The sequence below is a fragment of the Chrysochloris asiatica genome, unplaced genomic scaffold (genome assembly GCF_000296735.1).
Source record: "Chrysochloris asiatica unplaced genomic scaffold, ChrAsi1.0 scaffold00078, whole genome shotgun sequence".
NCBI lineage: Eukaryota > Metazoa > Chordata > Mammalia > Afrosoricida > Chrysochloridae > Chrysochloris > Chrysochloris asiatica.
Window position 1 is genome coordinate 5,583,859 of NW_006408596.1, and position 21,420 is coordinate 5,605,278.

At 42.5% G+C, this 21,420-nt stretch overlaps 1 protein-coding gene across 1 annotated transcript in view; it reads right to left on the reverse strand.

The window, feature by feature from the left end:
* Positions 1-1,709: 1,709 nt before the first annotated feature.
* The window catches only part of ATXN2 (ataxin 2), a 170,041-nt gene continuing 150,330 nt past the window's right edge, over positions 1,710-21,420 (reverse strand). The window contains exons 17-22 of the mRNA XM_006865425.1: positions 15,082-15,266; positions 14,646-14,778; positions 5,469-5,614; positions 4,672-4,899; positions 2,587-2,755; positions 1,710-1,796 (exon numbers count right to left, since the gene is read on the reverse strand). Coding sequence (XP_006865487.1) covers positions 1,768-1,796; positions 2,587-2,755; positions 4,672-4,899; positions 5,469-5,614; positions 14,646-14,778; positions 15,082-15,266 — 890 coding nt within the window. The 3' untranslated portion in view covers positions 1,710-1,767. The remainder of the gene's footprint in view (positions 1,797-2,586; positions 2,756-4,671; positions 4,900-5,468; positions 5,615-14,645; positions 14,779-15,081; positions 15,267-21,420) is intronic.

The window sequence follows — 21,420 nt, forward strand, 5'->3', positions numbered from 1 at the left end:
GGAAGGCACACAGAACCAGCCATCTCTTCCCTTCCCTGGCCCCTCCCCTCCAGTTCTATGATTACAGAGAATCAAAGCACTGCCACCTTCATCCAACTCCAGTCAGCTTTGAACACTAACAGTCACCAGCACCAAAGAATGAAGTCGACTAACCTGCCTTCAATTCTAGACCAGCAATCCATACGGCTTTATCTGGTATAAATCTTCTGCCTTGCCTCTGATCATTTCTGGACCGTGTAGGAAAAAGGAATAGCAGTCATTAAAACCTTGGGCCAGGGAACACTATTTTTACATAACAGTTTCTTAACCTAAAATTAAGGCCTTGACCTCTGCCCTGATGGTGGACTGAAATCCCATCACTGAAATTCATTCAGGGCTATATCAGCTCTACCAGCCCCCACAAGACAGAGGGACTTGACAGTTCTCCTCACAAGGACACGTCTGACATCAGTGTGTGGTCGGAATAAGCAGCGCATTGTAATGACAACACAGAAGATGGATTCATCTTGTACCATTACAGGCAGATGGTATCTGGCAAATTTCTATGTATTGTTTACGTACTGTATGAATAACTTATTCTTGAATAATGAAAAACTTGCTATAATGTACAAATTGCTCTATGTGAATAAACAAAACTTGGTAAAACCGTGATCTGCTGCTGTGACATGGACTGGCTCCATTTCTTTCCATGTGGCCTCATTCCAGAGCCCTCCCCTGCTCAGATACTTGCTTCTTCCTGACCCACAATGTTTGACACAGACAGGTGCGTAGGTACAACCCCTGCCCTTGTTAGCCTCTGTGTTCTGCTTTTCTTGGATAGTTAGGTTTTTTAAAACAGTGTCTCCTGCCCCCTACTGGTTAGACAGGTACCTGCACCCACACCCCACTGTGTGGGTTCAGCGGACGGAAGGAAGGAAGCTTACAGGGTTGATGTCAGCCTGCGGGCGGCCCAGCTCCTCCAGCAGCAGGCTGCCAGTCCACCAGAGAAGAGTTCAGTCTTGACTTTCTAGAGATACCATGAACCAGAACTAAAGGTGAAGAAGAAAAATCATTGGACAACTGCCTTCTGGAACATTCAGAAAGTATACCTTGGCCCTTCTGGCTCAGTCACAAAGCTCCGGCAGCAGAGGGGCTTATACAAACACACGCTAACTTGATGGCAGTTTTTAAAACTTTTTTTATTTTTTAATTTTTTTTTAAAGTTTTTATTTTATATTATCTACAAAGTAAAAGTTTTTTCCCTTAACTTAAAAGTTGGACCACTGTACACAGTGATCACTTCATCAAACTTGATTTATAAATAAGAATCCGTTGGTTTGACGGTAAGAATTTACTGAACCTTTGTCAAGTTTAATAAAAGGGCGTTCCAAGTCTTGATTTATTCTAATATTGTGTTGTGTTTTTTTAGCAGTAATAAGCAGCAAGAACCACTCTTGTTACTTCTTTTGCTAGCTGATGTGTTCATGACTTTCAAAGGGTCATTAAAAAATAAATAACTTCCAGTTTCAGCAAGCAGAGCTGGGGGGACTTGGGGGACTGAACAGCGTATGGAATTATGGAACAGCCCACACATTCCTAAATGCCGCTATTCGGTCCACATAGCTTCCACTGCAAGGTGAACTGTTAGCATTCCTATTGGATGTTACAAGAAATCAACGTATATTTTTAAAAACAAAATAAATGAAATTCTAGTTTTCTGTGCTTCCAGTTGGTAGAAGCAGTAGAAGGGTAGAGGGGATTTGGCCTTTCTGTTCATCCAGGGCAGCCTTACAACTGCTGTTGGTGGTGGGCTTGTACTGTAAAACAGAAAAGTGAATGTTTAAACAGAAAACTGGAAAGACCACGCATTAGCCTAGTGTCTGCAGCACGCGACTGTAAACTATCCTCGTGCTAGCTGAACGAGACTCGAGATGAAATCCGCTTTTCCCTCCCATCTGCACCGGGGTGGGGAGAAACAAGCCAGTCAGACATAAAACCATTTCAGATAAAACTCCCACAAGACGTGTTGCTCATGGGGTAGGAAAAAGGCCTTAATGTATACCCCCTCCCAACATACTAGCCAAGCACCGGCACTGCTTTCAAAGTAAAAGGTCCGCCTGTGAACAGAGCCGTGGCCGCCAGCATGGGTGTGCGCGTTCCCGGCGCCTCTCCTTGCCAGGGCGTAGACTGCAGCTGTCACTACCCTGTAGACCAACCACACACAGCACGTGCGCATCAGTGTTCTCAGTGCTCTGCCCTGGTAACAACCCCCCACGAGTCCGACTGCTGGGCCTCAGGACGGAACACCTGCCCTGTCCAGCCTGTCATAACGAAGAAGGCCAATGGAGTCCTAGGCACATGCCAGCCACCCAGACCGCGGCTGCTGCTCATCAAGCCGAATCCTGGAGACCACAGAACACACAGACTCGGCACCAGGAGCCTCAGGCCCTGGCACTGAGCTGACCGTCACAGTCCCTATTGTGCGCACTAGGACGGGTCTGGCTAGCTCTCCAATGAGGGGCGTGAAGCACTGGCCCTGACTGCCCTTGGCCCTGTGCGAGCAAAATGCTCGGGGTGCCCCGGCGGCCCTGCACACACACGCCTCACCTGAAGGGTGCGTCATATAGGGGAAAGGCGCAGTTGTCGAGACTGGAATGGGTTGTAGTGCACTTTGAGCGAGGGCGGCCTGGGGACCGCCGGGTGGCTGTGTCGTCATTAGCATCATTGGCGCATGGGCAGTTGGATGAGAAGGAACCATTCCTGACTGTACATGAGCCTGAAACAGAGAGCTCTTTTACGCATACAGGCAACATCTCCACTGAAACAACATGTCAACCGTTCCTGTCACTAAGCCGGGCTCGCAGGGCCTTTGGGGCCCTTTCTTTCCTCTGGGGCCTCACCAGGCAACCTAAAGACATGGGACTGTGGGGCCTAGTCGAGGTTTCTGGCCCTGGGTCTCTACAGGACAGGGTCCTCACAAAGATCAGATCACTGAGCCAAGGGCAGCTTTTCAACTGAAGAAGGGAGGTGCCCGGAAGATGCTGAGTCTGGCTCCATGGACTTCCAGTCACGCAGGAAGCAGGTCATTACACTCAAGACAGGGCAGGGCTGTCAAGTCTCTCCTAGGCTGCCCTCCCCCAGCTTCTCGCCTGCCCAGCAACACAGCTCACTCAAGAGTGTGTTGGGGCGGGAAGAGAGTGTCGGGAAGACAGTTGGATGGAGGAAGAGGCTGTAGTTTACGAATCCAGTGAGCAGGGAAGGGGTGATGAGAAGTGATCATTTGGGCACCCCGTGACCATGGACTGAGTGAAAGCCATCCCACATGGTCTCCCTGTCCAAGTGGAAAGGTGACCAGAGCCAGCACCGTCAATGAACCAGGAAGAGCCCTAGTCTCTGGCCTCCCACACCAGGCGCTGGGCCAGGCCAGGCCAAGCTTGGCAAAAAGTGCTGTTTGGACTTTGATACACAATCAAATGGGCCCATAGCATGTTGGGCTTTCCTCTAAGTAGTAACCTTTTTGTCCTTTCAGCACAAAAACACAAAAAGTAAGGTTTTAGGAACCCCAACTTCCATGTACGTTCACACATACCTAGGTAGCCACCAGCCTCTGCTTACCATCTGTCTGTAGGACCCCAGCCCTCTAGAAGCTCTGATTCCACCAAACCAGGCTGTCCTACACCTGACCAAACCAGTTCCCAACCCCGCCACCAAAAGCACATCATCACTGCACTGTCCTCTTCTACAGAACAAGGATGCCCCGAACTGTGGACCCCCAGTTCCAAGGCAAGCTCCCCATGGAGAGCCAACCAGACGCAGCCTGACGACACACGGGGCCAACCCCACTGGCACGCTGAGCCCAAATGGAATTCCATCCGACAGGTCTAGCTTAGACCTGACCCAAGGGAGTTGGAGCAGGGAAAAAAACCCAAACTAACCCCCAGCCCCAGTTAATCCAGTTCACGGTAAAAGCCCCGAGAGGCAACAGGACAGCAGAGGGCCCAGCTTCAGGGAAGTGGTGCTCCCGGCCCTTTTTGGCACAGAGCCACAATGGACCCCCACACTCTCCACCTCTCTAAAAGTTTCCTACACTTGAGGTTAGCCCCACAGTGCTTCCGAGGCTGCTCTTTAGGGACGTGGTTCAGACACCTGGTACTCCGGACCCACTGTACACAGCCACACCCTTCAAGTACAACATAAAGTCACAGCAAGAGAAACAAATGGAGAAATGTCTCCGAGCTGTGAGACTGACATTCAAGCTGACAGGCCCCGTGTGGTAACCCACCCACCCACCAGGCTGTTGTGTGTGTGTGTGTGTGTGTGTGTGTGTGTGTGTGTGGTGGTGGTGGGGGGTGTTATACATACAAATGTGTGTAGCCAGAAGCTGTACACACAAAGCAAAGCAGACACAGAGAGGAAAGAAAGGTGGGCTGCATTCCAGAGGCATAGGTCTCTTTAAGGTCTCAGTTGGGAAACAGTACAGGGCTGACTAGTCAGCAACTCCATTGACTCTATCACAAAAACAACCACACAAACATTCACTTAGGGCCAGATCACAAGGGTTTGCACAAGGGAAGGGGACAGGCGATGGCACCACACACAGGGTGTTCTAGCTAGAGAGCACTGGACGCTGCTGCTCTGACAACCCTCAGGCCCTCTATGGTCCTGACAGAAAGCTGGCTAAAGCTAGTTTACCTGAGGTACGTGGGCCATGTGGGGCGGGTTGGTGTACGCCGGCTGAACATGAGAAGGATGGATCGTAAAGACGGTTTGTTGTGCTGTTGGGAAGCTATTTTGTGGCGACTGCGTGTTGGAGGCAGGGGTCATGGAAGGTGGGGTTGGTGCGAGCCCCGCGTGGTAGATGGCCGACTGCTGCTGTGGACTGGCCAGATGGAGAGCCTGGGCTGCTTGGTGCTGATGGTGCTGCAGAGCGACCAGCAAGAAGTGAGAACAACACTGGAAAGAGGTGCGTGCGGGTCCCAAAGCAAGCTGAGCTCTGTGCTAGAGAGCAGCTCCCATGAGGGGCTCCAAGAGGGCAAGGTTGGGCCAAGTGGTCAGCCAGGGCTGGACTGCCTCCTGCCCAGATATCTTTTGGGAGCAGAAGATCAACCCTCAGCCAGATAGTTCCAAGCTCTCAACCAAACAGAGGACAGAGTAGGGCCCAAGGAATTAACAGATGTCAAAACTGATCCTTAACAAGTTAAAGATGCCCACACAAACAAAATCAAACCTCAGACATATTAGGAATGTCTGACAATATTAGAAGTCGCCCCAAACTCCTTACTTTATATATACTCTGTGTTTAAACTAAACCTTTCATTGCTGAGCTTACCCGTCACCTTATTTTAGTATGTGACTAAAAGTTCCGGGAGGCACAGCCTGCTGACCGGAAAATGTTACCCAAGGGCAGGGTATCCGTGGGTTTTGTTCTACAGGACCCTGATAGATGGCCAGCCCTTAAGGAAGCCAGGAGGTCTCTGGTTTCTCCTTACCTGAACAGGACTAGGGGCAGGATGACTTCCACCATGCTGGCTTTGCTGTTGTCCGGTGGGGGTAGCTGAAGGCTGAGGATGTGGAGGATGTGGGTGCAGGGTGGCACTGGGATGCGCATACTGCTGAGCCAGGGAGCCAGTGGAAACTGAAGTGGAAGACAAAGGAGAATGCACATGGCATGTAGAGATCAGTGTCTCAGTTCACAGGGTGAGCTTTCTCAGTGGTGCCTATGTCTAGATATGCCACCACCCATGTTTCTCGAAAAAGTACGTGCAATCTATAATATCCAGCTAGCATTGACTCACATGTTAAGCTAACTGTATACGTTTTATTATGAAATCTAGCTAGCCAGCCATTAGGTTCTCCTGATCAGGCAACTTGAAAGCGCTGGCACAATCACACAGATTCACACTCACTCTCTCAGGCTAACCTCACCATGCTACTGCCCTGGGGGCTGAGGGAGGGTAAAGTCTCCATGGGGTGGTGAGGTCACATGACCAGTCTCTTTCCACTCATCACTCTGTGTGTCCCTGGGCCCTCTGCTTTACACACTCAGAAGATGGTATTGACTAAACAATGTGGGAAAATGTACTCCTTCACAGTGCTCAGTCCTTAGAAGGGATTGACCGAGCTAGAATAACTTCAAGTAAACTAGAATGAGCCAGTTTAAGAATGTACTCAACAAGAGTTAAGAGCCCAAAGTCAAATCTTTATAAACATAAGCTAAGGCCATTTCCTTGGCTCAATGCAGGGAGACCAGCTAGAAAGTCCACTTGTGAATCAGGATGATGAGATGAGTTTCTGTGGCCAGTGCTAGCACAATCTAGATACAAAACTCCCTGTTTTGTGGCAACAAGCTGAAGACACAACTGGAGCAATGCTAACCTTTAAGTCTTTTCTCAAGACATTAGTCCTAAAACTAATTTAGAAGCTAAGCCCACACACAGAAACAATTCCAAAACCATTTCTCCTGGTCATCATATAACATGTTAGCAGACAAAACCATATAAGGGACAAGTCAGGGAGAAACAGGCACTACTGTGGGATCAGGTACTCTGCCTCTGACTTGGTGTGTCCCATGTGAACAGGGTTAGGCATATGAAGCTAAGAGTCTTCAACACCCTAGTTCAAGTGCAAATGGTGTGGCAGTCGTGGTGATGTTCCGTGGACTTGGTTCAGACTCACAGCGACCCTGCATAGGGTTTCCGAAGCTGTGAATCTTTTACGGGAGTAGAAAGCCTCATGTTTTTCCTGTGAAACAGCTGATCATTTCAAACTGCTGACCGTGAGGTTAGCAGCCCAACTTGTAACCATTACACTACTGCAGCTCCTTAAAAATATCTCTTAAAAAAGGAAGTAAGCCAAATGGCCAGTGTTGGGATCACCTCTGCATCTAAAGCCAACAACACAGCTGACCCCAAACTCAAATTCCTAGCGAAGGAAATGAAACACAGCAGTCTTGTCTATGCACTGGTATGTTTTTGAGTGTAAAAGTGAACATGCTGTTGGGCACCATCAAGTTGGTTCTGCTCCATCCTTACAATTGGTGTTGTTTGAGTGTACTGTGCAGTCACTGCGTCGGTTCATTTTGCTGACCCTAAACTTTACCAGGCATGATGTCTTTCTCCAGGGGCTGGTTCCCCTGGTAACATGCCCAAAGTATGTAACATGAGGTCTTATAATCCTTGCTTCTAAAGAGCATGCTGGTTGCACTTCTTTCAATGCAGATTTATCTGTTCTTCTGGCAGTTTATGGTATGTTTCATATTCTTCACCAATATCATAATTTAAATACATCAATTCTTCTTTGGTCTTCCTTAGTCACCATCCAGCATAAGGTGATTGAAAAATACCATGGGGCTTACTTAGGTCAAGCACCTTAGGTCTCAAAGGGACATCTTGGCTTTTTAACACTCTAAAGAGGTCTTATACAGATGTGCCCAGTACAACACATCATTTGATTTCTTGACTGCTGGTTTCACGGTCATTGATTGTGGATCCAAGTACAATGAACTCCCAGATGATGCCATCTTTTCTGTCAGCACATAAAGGTTCCATTGGGTAAGCAATGCTCGAGCCATTCAAAAATTACTTTATTTTCAAATCATCAACATAAACACCACCCTCCCCATTAGAAGCTTCTTAAATGTTTAAAAGGAGTACCAAGCTCATCTGAGGACAAGCAATCTCCAAATTTCAAATTCCACTTAGGGGATTTCACAAAGACGGGACAGAATCTCACAGGTTCTAATTTTTTCCATTAATTTTTTTCCCCTTTGCAGACAGTGTGTGTGCATCTAGCACCTGCTTCTAATTTTTAAAAAAAGTTTATTTATTCAAGAAAAAAATTTTAAACTAAAGTTTTACTTTTTCTTTCAATTACTTTTAAAGCACAGTATTAAGAATATAAAAAATACAGGAAAAAGAAAAGTCTAGGTGGGTGGTATATACGTATGTATGTGTATATGTATTATATATAAAATCACAGCAATTGCAAAGAGAATAATTATGTTCATAAAGTCTTATGATCAAGTTATTCATCAATTTGAAAGATGTAAAAGTTTTGAAACTGGAGAAAAAAATTAAAGAAAACAGTTCACAAAGTATTTTTTAAAGGTATCTTTGTGATACTAATGGGCTCTATCAGGGTTTCAAGACTATCAAATAGCATGTTCGAATCTACACTCTGATTTGCATGTATGGACACAAGCTTTCAGCAACCCACGCTGAGTGAATCTACATATATTTTTGGTTAGAACACCCACTTCTTCCTCTCTGACCATCAGGCAACTATAAGGCACTGCTACAGGAGAAAAAATCAAGCAGATGCAATATATGAGGGGACTTCAAAAAGTTAATGGGACAATGGAATGAAAAGAGAATAGAATTTTTCCCACACATTTTTTGAAGTCCTCACATAGACGTAAGTTGCATGTAACACTTCAGGCAGTCTCACTGGGCATCTTTCTCCTTTGTTCGTCTTCTAGCTTTACCAGAGTAGTAAGCAAGCACTTGTACAGAAGTCGTTTCCCTCCACAAATACAAAACCTGAGCAGCTTACTGGGAAAAAATGTGAAATTCATACTTTAATGCAATATAACAACAGAAATACACTCTGGTCCCTTGAAAGGCAGTGGGAAATGAAAGGTTGAGAAGAGACACAAGAGAGGGAACCCTACAAAACATAACAGCTTGTGAGAAAGAGCTGCAGATATTTTAACTCCACTGCTGCTGTTACATCAACTACAGCAAGGATTCTAGGATGACTAGATAATAAAGTGAATTCTCTTTGGAATTCAGATAGAGCTACTTTCTGTCAGTCCTCCATTAACCAAACTTCAGTAGCCTTCATAAGACCTGCTAGATCAGGTCAAGTCCATCAAAGAAGTATTGCTTCTGTCTTCAGACGTGGTCCCAAACTTGCCCCCACCCCTCACCCCTGTGTTCCTTGATATATACATTTGACATTCTAAAAAGTCAAATCTTTATAACACTTTCAAACATTGTTTCCTATGCTGCAGCCTTACTCAAGCAGAGGTAGTCCTGAATGGGATGTGTTTCATTTTAACACAGTAACCTTGGATGAACAAGTTCTGAGTCAACACCAGCTTTAACAAGGACACAAAGCACCCACATTGCAACGTTTCAGCCCAATGTTAACTCAGAAAATGAGAAAGTATGAAGGAATATTGAAAAGTCTTCAGAAGGGAAATCAAAGGCCATAGGACCAAAGCATGACAAAGTGCCTCACAAGAAGGGAAAATGAAATTAGCAAACTAAAGACAAGTAACAACATAGCCGTTAAGTTTCTTTTTAGAATGCATTGCTATTCCTTTCCAGGGGACACTGTTCTAGAGCAGTTAATACTTAGATGTGTCAATTAATGATTTTTTTACCTACTTACTAGGAAAATGACTCCAAAACTACCAGAGACAGTAAGATGGTGAGGATAACTCCATTTGAACACAATACAATCAAGCTGTAACACTATCTATTAACATACTGCAATCACATACGTCCCTTTAATAATATCCATACATACAGCAAGACTCCTTTCTAAAGAGCTTCTATATTACAGGATTAAATTTGTTAACGTTTCCTAGTACCAAATATATAAACAATAATACGCAGACACTTATTTGTATCAACTTATTTTTGGATACCAAGTCATGGCACAATTAACAAAATTCTCAGGTCAACCTGTTTTGCTGTTTTAAAAATGCGTGCTTAAATCTGACATATAATAGAATCAGACATTAAGTCATTCCAAACAATTGAAAACTTAGTCCCTGATAGAAAATGATAATCCTTAGTATCTTCTAAAATGCATAGTATTTCACACAAGGCGGTAGTATCAATAGCTACCGAAAGGATTTCTGCAAATTAGTCCTCTTCTTTTCCAAACCCAATTCCTACTTAAGGTGAAAACAGACCAAACATGCTCATTTCCCAAGCACCTCAGAGCAGCCACTGATATCCTCCAGGGCGAGGAACGGGAGCTGCCCAGTCACCCCGGCAGAGCTCTCACCCTGTAGACACACCTGCGGTGCCTGTAAATGGAGTATTTTTAACCTTCATTTATGTGAAGACTGAAATTTGGAAACCTTTCTCCTATAGTATACTTCATCAACCCTCCTCATTTAGCAATCCTGGTAAGGGAATTTTCTTCTTACCAGGGCACTAAAACATGGAGCAGTACCAAGCTTGTGCCTTGGTGTTAATTCTTTTTCTTATTTTTTAATAAGCTGTCAGTTAAGGAAGTTTCTCTGAAAAAAGGGAAAATATTAGGCATTTCCAAAATAGTCATGTTTGCTTGGTATGCAAAAATTAATTTCTGAAACAAGTAACTGTTTTTGTTTTTGTTTTTTTCTTAAAATGAACTCCAGCTTTCTTAAGCTGGGTTTTAGTTCCTTTTTTAAAAACTCAGAATTATTTATCTATGTGTATAGACATACATACCTATAGATACATTTAATGATTTTGTCTGGCACCAACAAAATATTGTTCAACAAGTCTACTCCATTAACAAGTGTTCTTTAAAAAGTGTTTACTGTACAATGAAAATTAGTATAAAAAACCCAACTCACTGGCAAAGTAGAAAGAAGGGCTTGTCTCCTTGTTGTATGGGAATTTGGGACATGCTGAATTTGGAAATAGAAAGGTAAATTAGCCTTTTGAGGTGTGAATTTTCCAATTTTCTGGAAGAGGTTGACACATTTAGTAATCTTTTTGTATTCATGCATAATTCATAGTTCTTATTTCACAAGAGATGATGAGAATTTTTAAATAGCGCTACATAATTAAATCAGAAAGCATTCTAAGACAGACACCGGTCTTCTGCACTAGGCTGTCAAGTTCCAAAAGCTAACTAGGCTCAGGGAAAGGAATAAAATCATAAAATCATCAGAGTAAAACACCAATATGACATTCCACTGAACAATATTTTATATAAACAATGTACCAAAATATGATCGTATTTACTGGACTCAATTCCAAGGACTCAAACAACTCTAATTATTAATACAAGTGCTGTTATCCTGAAAGATGTTTATTAGACATCTGGTAGTGGATCCAAAAGTTTAGAAACATAGTTAAACATGGACATATTATCATTTCTCATAAAAACGTGTCTACAGACAAGTACCTGCATATGTTTAAGCACATCTGCAGTATAAACAACAAAATGTGAAAAAGTGGCAGGATAATAGGAGCTTTTAAATTATTTTTGTGGGCAGTATGTTATGGTGTATCTGCTTCTAACTACTAAAAATAAACCAAATCAGGATTATGGCCCTCATTCTTTCCCCAAAGTTCTAGCTAACAGACAGTTTCATCATTACTATTTTAGAAAGGGAAAACCACCACCATACCAGCAAAATTAGATGAATTAGAAGACTGGATGATAGGGAAACCAAAATTACAGTTACCTCTTAGGAAGGAAGGTGTGAAGGGTATCATGAAGACTCAGTTAACAGCAGAAATAATGTTTGTGACTAAAGTCCTTCTTAAGATGGCTAGAGACACTAATGCTTTTTCAATGCACCTCTCCGACTCTAACAGCTTAACTCACCAGCAGTAACCTGTTAGCACAGTTATGTTAAATCTGTCAGAAATGTAAAAATTATATAATGAGTCCACCAGTTTGCAGTCATCAGTGACCCCATCTAAGCTCAAAATCTTTAGTGTGGTCATAACAAATACATGACAAGGAAGTGACATAAAGTTGTCACTAATGTTTGGATGTATATTTTTCCATGTGTACAAAATGTTTTTGAAAATCTAGATAAAGTAGCTAAGGTGAAAAATAAACTTAATTTGTACTCAATGTATCTGGCTATTTTGAGAAGGTAAGATATAAATTATTCAAAGGCGACAAATCAGCTCTATGCAACAATTTTCGTCTTACTTTGAAAGAACATGCTTATAAATTCGTCTGTGTTGTTGTTAAGTGCTGTCAAGTCAGTTCTGACTCACAGCAACCCTGTAAAGGGTTTCTGAAGAGCGGCCGACGAGTTTGAACTGCCGATCTCGTGTTTCAAACCAACCTTGTGGTCAAGTGCTTATCCTACGCGAGTGCCACACCAGGACTAAATGTATATGTATTGGACATTAATTAGGCTTTTGGATAAACTGCTGAAGACTAACTGAGGAACATGCTGTAGCAGATTAAATTGTAGGTTATGATGGCAAAAAACAAAACCCTTCATTTCCTACAGTTCCTAAAAGTAGGGTCCTAAAGAGTTCTGGCGTGGTGCTATGGGATAAGCACTGGATTGCAAATCTCAATGCTGGTGGTTCAAACCTACCAACCGCTCCTCAGAAACCTATACAGTATTATCTAAGAGACAGAACCAACTTGGCGGCACTTAACAACAAGTACCCAAAGGAGAACCTTGGTAGAAAAGGAACTAAGTCCATGGCCTAGTCTTCAATTACAAGCTATGCAAACAGCAGGTAAGCAATTCATATGTGGTTGAGTAACTTTCTCTTGGCATGAAAGCACTAGCTCAGATAACTAGTCCATTCCTGATTTCACTGTACATTTATTTGGTCTAGTGTTTTCTATTTTTTCAGTATTTTTTATTTACCCACACCAGAATGGACTTCAGGGTTCAAGGATAACTGTTTTTCGAATGAACTGTTTGAGGAAGGTCGTTATACAAACCATTAGTTCCTCAAATACACTAACGCTATTCCCTATATTGTTGTTATTAAGTGCCCTTGAGTCAATTCCGACCCATAGCAACCCTATTTAATGTGTTCAAGGAGTGGATAGTGGGTTTGAACTACTGACCCTGTGGTTAGCAATCTAGTGCTTACTCTATAGTGCCACACCAGGACTTGATTTACTGTGTAGGGTGCTTCAAAAATCAGTGAACATCCATTCAAAAGACAAAGGCTGATGTTGGCAGTGAGTAAAAACATGGAATTCGAGAAAGACTCTTCTCCACAAGTTGGGCTTAACTATATATACTGTCTCAGGAGCTCTAAAAACAGTGGAAATTTTAGTTCAAACATTTCAGATCATATTCCAAGGGAAGTATGCCAAAAATGGGAGGAAATACATGCTTTTGCTATTTGTTAAAATCATGATGTATTCACCAGAAATGTAAAAACACTCAAAATGAACTTTTTACCTAAGCTTTTACGCAACCAGGAAAAGTTGCTGAAATGCATAAAAGTCATCTTGATGAATCAATGGTGCCTTTTCAGACAGACTTAGTCCTGTTTAAGACACCTAAAGACAAGCCAGTTATAACCAAGAGCATAAACGAAAATCAGCCTGTCAGCTTACTTGTCAATGAACTACAATGGGCTTCTTGAAAGATGTTTTCCAAAATCTAGCAATGACACTACACCATGTATCACTAAAAATGCATATTCCCCAAGAAAAAAGGTTTTAGAAGCAATAATATGGAAAATTAAGATCAGATCTCTAAGTATTTTAAAAATACCGCCTTTAGTCATATAAAATTACCCACCATTAGCAGCCAGGAAGAAAGCAGAGCTGGGTTAAGAGTGACAAAAGGATGCGGGTTGCTGCCTGAGGCCTAGTCCTATCACCTACAGTGCTAAAGCTGCCACTTATTCAAAAAATGGGGATGTCGAATGTCTGAAAGGGAAGCAGTGACATCTCCAAAAAGGAAGTTCTTGAAGAGCTCAATTTTGCCTAAACATGTTCACGCATATCTAAAGAAAAACAAAAACACAAAACAAAACAAACTTTACATTCTTGGTCATTCAGAAAGTTTAAAGAGGTTTAAAGAACAAATGTCCAGGGAGTCATTCTAAATCCATTTTTAGAATGGCACACTTAAGTGTATGAATAAACCTACATTTATCTCCTCTCACCCCAAACAAACTGCAATACCAGTGGTAGAACCTAAATCACCACTACAGGAGCTCTCAGAAAGTATGTTCCAAATAAGACTGACACCTTGATGAAACTGATGCTAATAAAGCTGTTTTCTGGAAAACATAATCCATCAAGTCTACATGATACAAGGGGATATTTTATTTTAAATTCTCAACAATGAAGATTGTATTGTTTAAGTAGCTTAGAAAGCAGCTAAGATGGTCTGCACAAAGTTCTTGTTTGGCCACAAAACAAACTTAGGGGGGGGATATTATTCTTAAACAGAAGTACTGTTTAATTTTATATAGGATACCTAACATCATTTTACCACAGTTTACATGGACTCTGTTTAAAACAAAGCGTGAATCACGTTTGAAGTCCTGTGTGATGCAGGGCGGGAAGCACTTCAACAAATAGCAGTAAAGTATGGGAGGCCTGGGGGAGGGCCCCAGTGCAGGGAGCCAGGCAGAATGTGCCCTGCTGCTATTACTGTGGTGGGCCTTTCTTTCATGCCTTAGGCAAACTATAGCAAATGAGAAGCAAAAGGAGGAGGAGGAAATCTTTCCCTGCTGTTACAGTCATTACATTATTGGTTAAGAAAAAAGCAGAGACATTTGAAGACTGAGGAGTTTCAAGTACAGACATAGAAGTGAATCGCCAAAGCTTATAAAGCAGGTCAGTGGTAGAAATGAATTCATCTTTCAGATGTTTAACTCACAGGGTCACAAAAGGTCAGTTATTCTTAAAAGTATCTTTTCACAGCCTTAAAACCAATTTACAATGAGTACACACACTGAAAAGACAAACAAAGTGTTTCCTACCATACATCGCATGTGTCTGCTCATGAGCCCCATACTGAGTTGCTGAAGAAGACACTAAAGCAGGCTGGGCATGTGCTGGAGGTGCCATCATTCTAGCATTACCCTGTATGACAGGGCTATAGACATGAGGATGCTGCATTCAAACACAAAGATTAAGACAAAACATTCAAATACCATAAAAAACAGATGCCTTAACTCTAGGGTTTCCAAAAACAACTCGACTAGATATTCCCTGAAAATTCTAATACCGTTTTTTAGCTGTTCCCGTGAAATTGTTATGTTGTTGTATAATATACATATTAAAAAGCCCCTTCCCCGATGTAACCCCACCATACCACACAGTCACAACATAGTAATGAAAATCATTTTGTCCTGTTAAAAGTTCAATGAAAAGCTATGTCAATGGAACAAAAGCATCAGGAAATAGCAGCCTTACCTGAGACTGATAATGTGGCACGTGCTGAACCAGAGGTTGATTTGGAAACTGCTGAGGACTGTAGGCAACGTACTGGGTGGAATAAGCTGGAGGGGTGGCTACAATGGGTGGGCCTGCTGCTGAGGCAGGGTGCATCATGGTGTTCTGATGATGTTGCTCTTGACGTTGTTGGGGCATATTTGGTACTGCAGGAAACAAGACAACTTAGTGCTAGAACACAGCATGAAATGTAAGCACCTGGCCCAGAGGCCCTGCACAAGTGACTTGCCTGCCACCCCCATCCAACCTCAACCATTCAGGGTTACCATCACACAGGCTACTCCAACACCATTTCCCCACCACCCAGAGACCAGTCTCAGTCTTAAAGCCACTTTCTCAGAGACCCTCAATGGTGGTCCCCGAAGTGACTGGACCCCTATAGCACTCAGTGCACTCCCCAGGTCATCGCTGTCTGTCTCCTTTTCCATTCTTCCAGGACAGGGGAGAGCAGGACTCCAACCTTACCTGGCTGATACACAAAGAATGTCCCTTGTCAGGGAGGGGACACACAACAAAGACAGAAGACACCCAATCCTAACCTGGTCTCTATGTCTCTCTTTTATTTCACTAAAAAAAAAAAAAAAAAGTTTATTCTTTTGTTTTTGTTTTATTGGGAATTATGTGATAGTTTACATGGGAGAACATTAGCTTTACATTCACCCTATCGTATATCGTTTCATTGCCATGGTTACAATCCCCTCCATGCAACATCAACCAACCAAAGGGTATAACCCACAAGCCTGCCCCTAGGTCATCAGCACACAGCCTCTCTCTCTCTCTCTCTCTCTTTCTGGGTCTAGAGTCCCCAGCTACTCCCCATTTTTCCGCGTCATCGTCTCTGCCTTCAGCTCTGGCATCACTGCTTCTCTGAGTAAGTTCCCGCACTCCACTCTTCTCCCTTGATGGTCCCAGAGGCCACCTCCCCATGCCTACAAAGTCAACCATTCTCCTCCTTTGATACAAAACATCTACCTTTAAATTTCCAATCGTCACAGTCAGTCCAGATAACAATACTATCATATCACATGAGTTCTATCCCCATCTCCTTTCATCAGCCCTACCCAGACAGATCGGATACTACTCAGTGGAGATTCTACCTTCCTCCGCGCCCTCTGGAACTAGACTCCCTCTTGAAAGCTTGTAAGCCAGTCACTTCTTGCCTTTGTAGCCCTTCATTTTGGGTATCAATGTCCAAGTTGTCCATCCCTGTCTACTCTGTGTATGGAGGGGGTGGGAATGATCCTCGCTGTAAAGATTTGTTCCCTCTTTTGAGCTACTGCATCCATAGGCGTAGTAGGTCAAGTTCAAATTGTGTCAGATTACTCTTTTTTGTTCCTCTTCTTTCTTCTAGTTGAGCTCTGATCATCCAGCCATTGAAGCCAGGTCAAGTGGGTCTTATCTGCAAGTGTGGGTGTTCTTATGCATATGCCCTCAATCTCTCTTTCTGGTAGTTTTTTTTTTTCCCCTTTTTCCTGTTCTGTTGTTGCTTTCTGACTTTGGAGAGACACTAAAGGATAAGCACTGGACTGCAAGGTCAGTGGTTCAAACCCACCCCAGTTGCTCTTAGGAAACCCTATATAGGGTTGTTATGAGTCAGAACTAACTCAATGGCACTTAAGAATAACAACAATCTGTTAACAAGTAGACTGTCTTCATAGGGTTTTCCTGGGTGTACTCTTTATGGAAAGGAGCCCTGATGGCACTGTGGGCTAGGCACTGGGTTACTAACTGCAAGGTTGGCAGCTCAAACCCATGAGCCACTCCACAGGAGAAAGATGAGGCTCATCTGCTCTTGCAAAGCTTTGCACTCTTAGAAAACCCTATAAAGAAGTGCTATGAGTTGGAAGAGACTCGATGACAGTAGATGTGGTTAGGTTTTGAAAACCTCCATGGAAGCAGACTGCTTAGGCCTGTTCTGTGGTGCTGCTGGGTACGTTTGAACCACTAACCTTTTGTTACCAGTTGAATGCAAAGTGTTTGTGTGGCCCAGAGACTTTTCACCTCCACCTCTCTTATTAATTTCCCACCACTGGGTCTCTGCACAACTTCTCACACAGCAGCAGCTAGCACAAAGGAGGTTTCTAAATGATAGCTTTTTAAAAAATGGTATGTCTCCTGTTACTCCGCACACAGATTTCTCCCGATAAGATGTTTTCCTGGCAGAACGCCAGCTAAGAACGCAGCTCAACCTTCTTCTCTTCACGAATGATTTTCCCAGTTCCCCCACCAAGACCTGTGTTCCTTTTCCTCACTGCCTATGACTGCACATATTCAGGCATCAGATCTATTTCTGCACCATGCCGATCAAGCTGCTCACAATACCGTAACACACAGAGGCAGGTAACTTGAGATGTTCAAAGAATTTATTATGAGGTAACTGTCAATTTCCCATGTTTAGTTTTTATTTTATATCTTTCAAATTTTTTTTTTGCCTAAAATAGTAACAACTCTTGTTGAATTTTGTTGTTAAGTGCCATTGAGTCGGTTCTGACTCATAGTAACCTGTATAAGGGTTTCTGAGGAGTGACTAGTGAACTTGAACTGCCAACCTTGCGATTTAAACCGACCTTGCAGTCCAGTGCTTTAACCCGTAGCACCATACTTTTAGGAGAGCTAATCACCTATTATTTTTTGGGCGAGTCTGAATTAAAAGTAAACTCAAAAACAGAAGAAACCAATCGAATAAAATATTTTTCTGAATTTAATCTTTGTTGTTATTAACTGCTGTCAAGTCTGTTCCAACTCACAGTGACCCTGTACAGAGTTTCCAAGGATCATCTGGTGAGGTTGAACTCTGTGGTTCAAATTGCCCTTGCAGTCCAGTGAATTATCTCACAGTACCACACCAGGACTCCGAATTTATTCTTAGGAATTCACATATTGTTAGAACAGCTCCTTTTGGTAAAGAAAAAGCCAACCCAAACTAAGCCGATATTTGTATGAAGTAAAAGTCAATCAAATCAGCTGACTGAGCTGCTGCCTACTCATTAGCATGACTTTGATACTTATTGTCCTTATGTGTGTATTCAAAAATTAACTGAAAAGCCAACTTTACAGTTTTAAAAAAATTAAAATTACAAAAATAATGCTTGAATAGAATCTTAGTGTGAAATATTTAAATATTACAAAGAAAAATGCCCCTTTCCAGTCAGTTGTACACTGTTTTCTTTCTTCCTCAGTAGTAATGGCAGTAGGTAGCCATCTAGTTATGTATCTATACATAAACATATGTACAAAGTGATACGACAGGGCTTCAAAAGAAATGGAAAATTCCCAAGAACTTTATGAAGCCCCCTTGTACATAATTACAGAGCCTTGGCTATGGTTATTATTTTTTTCCTATGTTGGTGTGGTGCTGTAGGATAAACACTGGACTGCTAAAGCACCAGCCGCTACCTCAGGAACCCTATACGAGGTTGCTATGAGTTGGAAAAAACTCCCAGGCACTTAAAAGCAACAAGAAGTATAAGCTGGAACCGACTCCACAGCACTTAACAAACAAACAAACAAACAAACACCAAACATTTCAAATGATTCATATTTAATAAAATAGCAGCACATAGAATCAGCGTAGACAGCAATAGCCTTCTTATGTGTACAAATAACAACTAGTTAGAAGATGCAATGAGAGAAAAGTACCAAATTTTTATCAACGATATAAAAGGAAATTTCGGTAGCCTAAACTGAAGAAACACAAAATCCCTCATCTGGTTATCTCTGGAGGGTGATAGGGAAGCAACTCATTATTTGAAGATTGGTTTAAGACCCACACATCCAACGGGGCTTCAAAAAGTTCCTGGAAAAATTCCATTATCTTTTTTTTGGTTTATATGTTAAAAACAACACCACCACTTAGGGACTACTTCCTACTAAGTTGGCACTGCCTAGGCAGTTTCACAGGTATTTCATTTTAATTCTTACAATAGCTATGTAAGGAACTGGCTCTATATTAGAGGGTTCTCATTGGCTAGGAGATTATTGCTTGATATACTTCTATTTACCAAATGTTTTTATTGGCTAGAGGTTCTTATTGGCTGATGAATCACAGGGCAAGAGCACTCACGACAGATTCAAATAAAAAATACTGTATAATTTTGTTTTACCCCAACAAGGGGGATGGGATTGGTAGGAAAAGAGTAGAGGAAGGAAGAGCCAGGGGTCTTGCTCCTTGAAGTACCATTTGACTTTGCTTTGGTTGCCTATGCATAGTAGGGCAGGATGTGGGTAATGGAGACGAGGGAACATGGTTATAACTCTTCTCACTTCCTCACAAGTGCCTTGGATCTGGGGCCTGATCTCCACCTACACTGCTGGGTCCCAAGCCCCAGGCACTTTTCCATTTGGGGCCACTAGGTATTTCCAGAAAAGTTCCAGGTGGGCTCCTCCTTCCCAGAAGTCTCAAGCCATGGTACTTCTCCAGTGACACCAATTTGACCTGGATGTTGACAGCCTTGAAGTCATAAAGTCCTGCAGCCGTAGCCTCTGTGCCACGGCAGCCACCATGACTCACTACTGAGGTGGCTGGGACTCAGGGGCAAAGGCGAGGCAAGGCGAGGGACTCCAGTATCTTTTAATCCTATTTTAACACTAACGTATTGAAGCCACCCCTCGCCCCCCAAATATGGTTAAGTGAATTCTAAAGAAAAAAAATGAACTGGCAATACAATAAGAAAACAGGGTCTGTGCTGGCAAATGGACACGTATCTGGGAACAATGGGAATCCCTATGATTACCATCTCACAGTCCACACAAAAAGTGCCTTGAAATCGACATACAATGAATCCTGTACAACTAAAGTTTTAGAAGAAATCTTAAAATATTCAGAATCTGGGGTAGGCAAAAGTATGGAACAAAAAAAGCATGAATCATAAAATAATGACAAATTGGGATGTCATTGTAACTAACAACAGTACCCCACCAAAAAAAAAAAAAAAGAGAGAGAGAGGATGGACACTCTGGCTGAGAGCTAGCCACAGACTGGAAACAATTTTCACACAAAACTTATATCTGATAAAGGACTTGTATTCAAATATATCTAGACTAAAAATAGGGAAAAGATTTCAGTAGGTACTTAACAAAAGGTAAACAAAAAACCAGTAAACACACGGAGTGGGTTCTGATTCATAGTGATTCTGCTTTAGGGTTTCCGGAGAGCGGCTAGTGAGTTTGAACTTCCGACCTAGTGGTTCAAACCAACCTTGTGGTCAAGTGTTTATCCTACAGCACCACACAATGACTCAAATAAAAAAGATAATACCAAGTGTTGTCAAGGATATGAAGTACTGAAATTCTCATACATAGCTGGCTGGTCAGTGGCAAGTAAACTGACATAATCACTTTGAAAAACAATTTGCTAGTTTCTTAAAAATTAAACATGTATCTTATACACAAGTATGCCATTCTAATTCTAGGTATCTAACCAAGAGAATGAAAGCAAATGTCCAAACAAATATTTATACACAAAGGTTTACAGCAGCTTTATTAATAGTAAAAAACTGGAAATAACCCACATCATCATCAACTGGTGAATGGGTGAACTACTATAAAATGAGGTGCCACTCAATAACACAAAGGAACAAACTAATACACAAGATAACATGAAATAATCTTAAATTATTATGCTGGGCAAAAGACAACAGACACTAAAACCTATGCAGGCTATGATTTAGTTTCAACACCTACTCCTCCACTTACCAAAGATCTCATGACCTGACATTTGCATATTAACACTGTATGTCTGGCATTAAGGAACACTGAAGTGCTAGGCTACAGGACCGCTGGCTGTGATAAAGTTATGGACCAGCTGGACTCGGCCAAGATTCTCAGTGGGCTGGCAGTTATGCAATGATGCCGTAAAAACTTCCATTTTCACACGATGACCTGGTCTTTAGAACTGAACCAAGACAACAAGTAAAGAGTGGGTATATAAAAACTAAAAAAGATCAATCTAATCTATAGTGAAAGGAACCCTGATGGTGCAATAATTAACGCACTCAGCTGCTAATGGGTAGGGGTTTCAACTCACTAGCCTATCTGTCGGAGAAAAGACCGGGTGATTTGGTCCTATAAAGACTGTTGTTGTTAGTGCTGTTGAGTCAGTTCTGACCCACAGCAACCTTGTATATGGTTTCTGAGGAGCAGCTGGTGAGTTTGGACTGCCAACCCTGCGGCTCAAACTTACCTTGTCATTCAGTGCATGACCTAAGAGCATCACACCAGAACTCACCTGTTAAGATCATAGCCTAGGAAACCCTATGGGCTAGGTCTACTCTGTCCTATATGGTTACTATTTGTTGGGAT